At 61.7% G+C, this 3,228-nt stretch overlaps 1 protein-coding gene across 1 annotated transcript in view; it reads right to left on the bottom strand.

Moving 5' to 3' along the window:
* SHC2 (SHC adaptor protein 2) overlaps positions 1 to 3,228 on the bottom strand; it is a gene marked incomplete at its 5' end in the record, with an annotated part of 8,491 nt that overhangs the window by 3,676 nt on the left and 1,587 nt on the right. Inside the window, one exon of the mRNA XM_032272054.1 lies at positions 2,267 to 2,574. Within this exon, the coding sequence (XP_032127945.1) occupies positions 2,267 to 2,574 (308 nt within the window). The remainder of the gene's footprint in view (positions 1 to 2,266; positions 2,575 to 3,228) is intronic.

The raw sequence follows: 3,228 nt of genomic DNA, 5'->3' as shown, positions 1-3,228 counted from the left end.
GGAGTCTCTGTGTGTGTGTGTGTGACATGGAGTCTGTGTGTGTGTGTATGTGTGACATGGAGTCTGTGTGTGTGTGTGTGTGTGTGTGACATGGAGTCTGTGTGTGTGTGTGTGTGTGTGTGTGTGCGCGCGCGCATGTGACATGGAGTCTCACTCTGTTGCCCAGGCTGGAGTCCATCTCACTGCAGCCTCCGCCTCCCGGGTTCAAGCGATTCTCCTGCCTCAGCCTCCTCGTAGCTGGGATTACAGGCACCCGCCACCATGCCCGGCGAATTTTTATACTTTTTTAGAGACGGGGTTTCACCACGTTGGTCAGGCTGGTCTTGAACTCCTGACCATGATCTGCCCACCTCGGCCTCCCAGAGTGCGGGGATCACAGGTGTGAGCCACTGAGCCTGGCTAGGAATCTGCCTTTTAACAAAGTACCAATAGAGGCTCTGAAGCGTCTCCAGGTGTGGGAGCTGCCAGTCTGACCCCCGGGATCCATTTACCAGAGGGAATCTGTCCTGGGAAAGAACTGGGGCATCACACACCAGGCTGAAGGCTGGGCAGGGGCGGGAGACCTGAAACACTGCGGAGGGGCTCAGGAACCAGAACACGCACCTCTCACCGAGGCCCCACCCAGCTTTGTCCCAGGCTGGGGTGCACACGCACCCCTCCGCACCCCCACAGTGTGCTTCCTGCAGAGACCAGGCTCACACCAGCCACTCTGCAAGTGCCGCTGGATGGCTGAAAACACCTCCTAAACCCTGAGAGGCCTCCTAACTCCCCAGCACCTCCCCACCTGGGAAATCACCGGTGAAGCCCGAGGCCCTTGGATGCCGGAAATGCTTCGTGAGCCCTAGACCTCCTTGTAAATTGGAAAATGCTTTGTAAACCCTAAAACGCTTTAGAAGCTTGAGATTACCAAATCTCATCGGCCCAGAGCAACCATAAGATGCAGCACAATTTTATGTAGCAGGAGGAGAGGAGAGAAAAACCTCCATAAAATAATGATGCAGTTCGAATTTGCAGTCCGTGGTTCTAAAACAAACTCCAGACTCCAAAGTTGTCCAAGTCGCGGCAGGGAGAGTATCTTAGAAGCGAAGAAATTTGGCCGGGCGCGGTGGCCTCACTTTGGGAGGCCGAGGGGGGTGCATCACCTCAGGTCAGGAGTTCGAGACCAGCCTGGCCAACATGGTGAAACCCCGTCTCTACTAAACACAAAATTAGCCGGGTGTGGTGGCGCACGCCTGTCATCCCAGCATCTCGGGAGGCTGAGGCAGAAGAGTCACTTGAACCCAGGAGGCGGAGTTTGCAGTGGGCCGAGATCGCGCCACTGCGCTCCAGCCTGGGCTACGAGAGTGAAACTCCATCTCAGACACACAAACGTTAAGAGAATGAATCAATTCAGTAACTTGACCCCAAAACTCTTTGTAAATGGAGACATGCTCTGTATACCCTCAGATAAATCAGACCTGAAACACCCCATTCATCCCTCCGATGCATCACCATTCGTAAGGTGCGTACGTCCGGGTGAACGGAGGGGCAGAGCGTGGGGCAACGGGAGAAACCGTAAGACTGGAATTACCATTGGGAGGCCGAGGCAGGAGGATCGCTTGAGGCCACTGGTTCGAGACCAGCCTGGGCAATACAGCAAGACCCCCCTTCTCTGTAAAAGTTACGGGGCGTGGTGGCTCAGACCTGCAGACCCAGCGACTCAGGAGCTGAGGAGGATCGCTTGAGCCCAGGAGGTGGAGGCCGCACCACTGCACTCCAGCCCGGCAGAGCCGGACTCTGCCTCAAAAATAAACGGGAAACTACTTTGTAATTCCACAGCAGCCGCTCAAAGGCAACATCCGTCACGATCTGGAAAAGCTCCAGCCATACGGAAAGCCTGTGGATGCCCGCAGACCCCCCGGCCGTGCCCGCCCACCGCGCCCAAGGGGTCGGATGCCCGCGGACCCCCCGGCCGTGCCCGCCCACCGTGCCCAAGGGGTCGGATGCCCGCGGACCCCCCGGCCGTGCCCACTCACCGCGCCCTTGGTCGGATGCCCGCGGACCCCCCTGGCTGTGCCCAATCACCGCGCCCTCAGGGTTGGATGCCCGCGGACCCCCCCTGGCTGTGCCCACTCACTGCGCCCTCAGGGTCGGATGCCCGCGGACCCCCCGGCCGTGACCACTCACCGCGCCCTCAGGGTCGGATGCCCACAGACCCCCCAGCTGTGCCCACTAACCACGCCCTCGGGGTCAGATGCCCGCAGACTCCCCGAATGTGCCCACTCACCGCGCCCTCAGGGTCCACCAGCAGCAGGTGCTTGGGCCGCCCCGCGTGCATGCCGGTGAGGACGTACTGCCCGGGGTTGGTGACGCTGTCCCGCACCAGGAAGTCCCCGTCCGCGCGGAGTAGCCTCTCTGCCGCCCGGCGGCTCATCCTGCCATGGTACCAGGGCTCCTGCCGCAGCTGCTCCTCCGTGGGCGCCACTGGGGCCCGGCGGGTGGGGGGGCTGGGCCACTGGTCCTCCAAGGGAAGTGGGGTTGCTGTACCCGCAGCCGCTGAGCACTCATGCAGCTTCAAGGCATCCTCAAAGGGTCCTGCAGGCCAAGGACAGCAGCGCTGGGCGGGCAGGGGCCGTGTAGGGGCCGGGCAGCTGCTCCTGCTGGGACCAGAGCTGGGAGGAACGGGTTCCCCGGGGAGGCCCCCGTGACTCATCGGTCTGCGCTGACCGAGCACCCACAGCGTGTGGGACCCGCACTCCGCTCAGCCCCGTGGACACCGTGGCTCACGTGTGCAGTGGCCTGGAAGCCCGGGCTGGGTTTTCTGAGCTGTAAACGGGCGGCGGCAGCTCTGTCTTTCAGATGTTAACTCCTATTTCTCTCTCTTGCCTTGTTAGGTGGGCTTCCCTCCCGCGGCGTGCCCCTCCTGTTTCCTCACTGGCCTTACTGCGCCGGCCACGACCTCCGGCACACGCCACACGGCCCGCACGGCAGCAGGCTCCCTCTCTGGTCCTGGGCGCCAGACCCTTAATGGTCTGCCCGGGGTTTCCTGAAGCTTCCAACGGTACTAACTCCAACAGCCCACTCAGGCCTCCTCGGGGCCTCAGTCCCCTCACTGCAAAGCAGGGGTGGGCGTCTCCCCGGGCAGAAAGCAGCACAGCTCAGACGCTGCCATGCCGGGACCCCGGCCCTGAGGCAAACGCAGCTCCCTGTGGCTGGGGTGGCCTCGCATTCCTCTGACTCCTGGTCCCC

Source organism: Sapajus apella, unplaced genomic scaffold, assembly GCF_009761245.1.
Source record: "Sapajus apella isolate SASKATOON/1434 unplaced genomic scaffold, GSC_monkey_1.0 scaffold280, whole genome shotgun sequence".
In the NCBI taxonomy this organism is placed as follows: Eukaryota; Metazoa; Chordata; class Mammalia; order Primates; family Cebidae; genus Sapajus; species Sapajus apella.
This window is presented reverse-complemented; position numbering and strand designations above follow the sequence as displayed.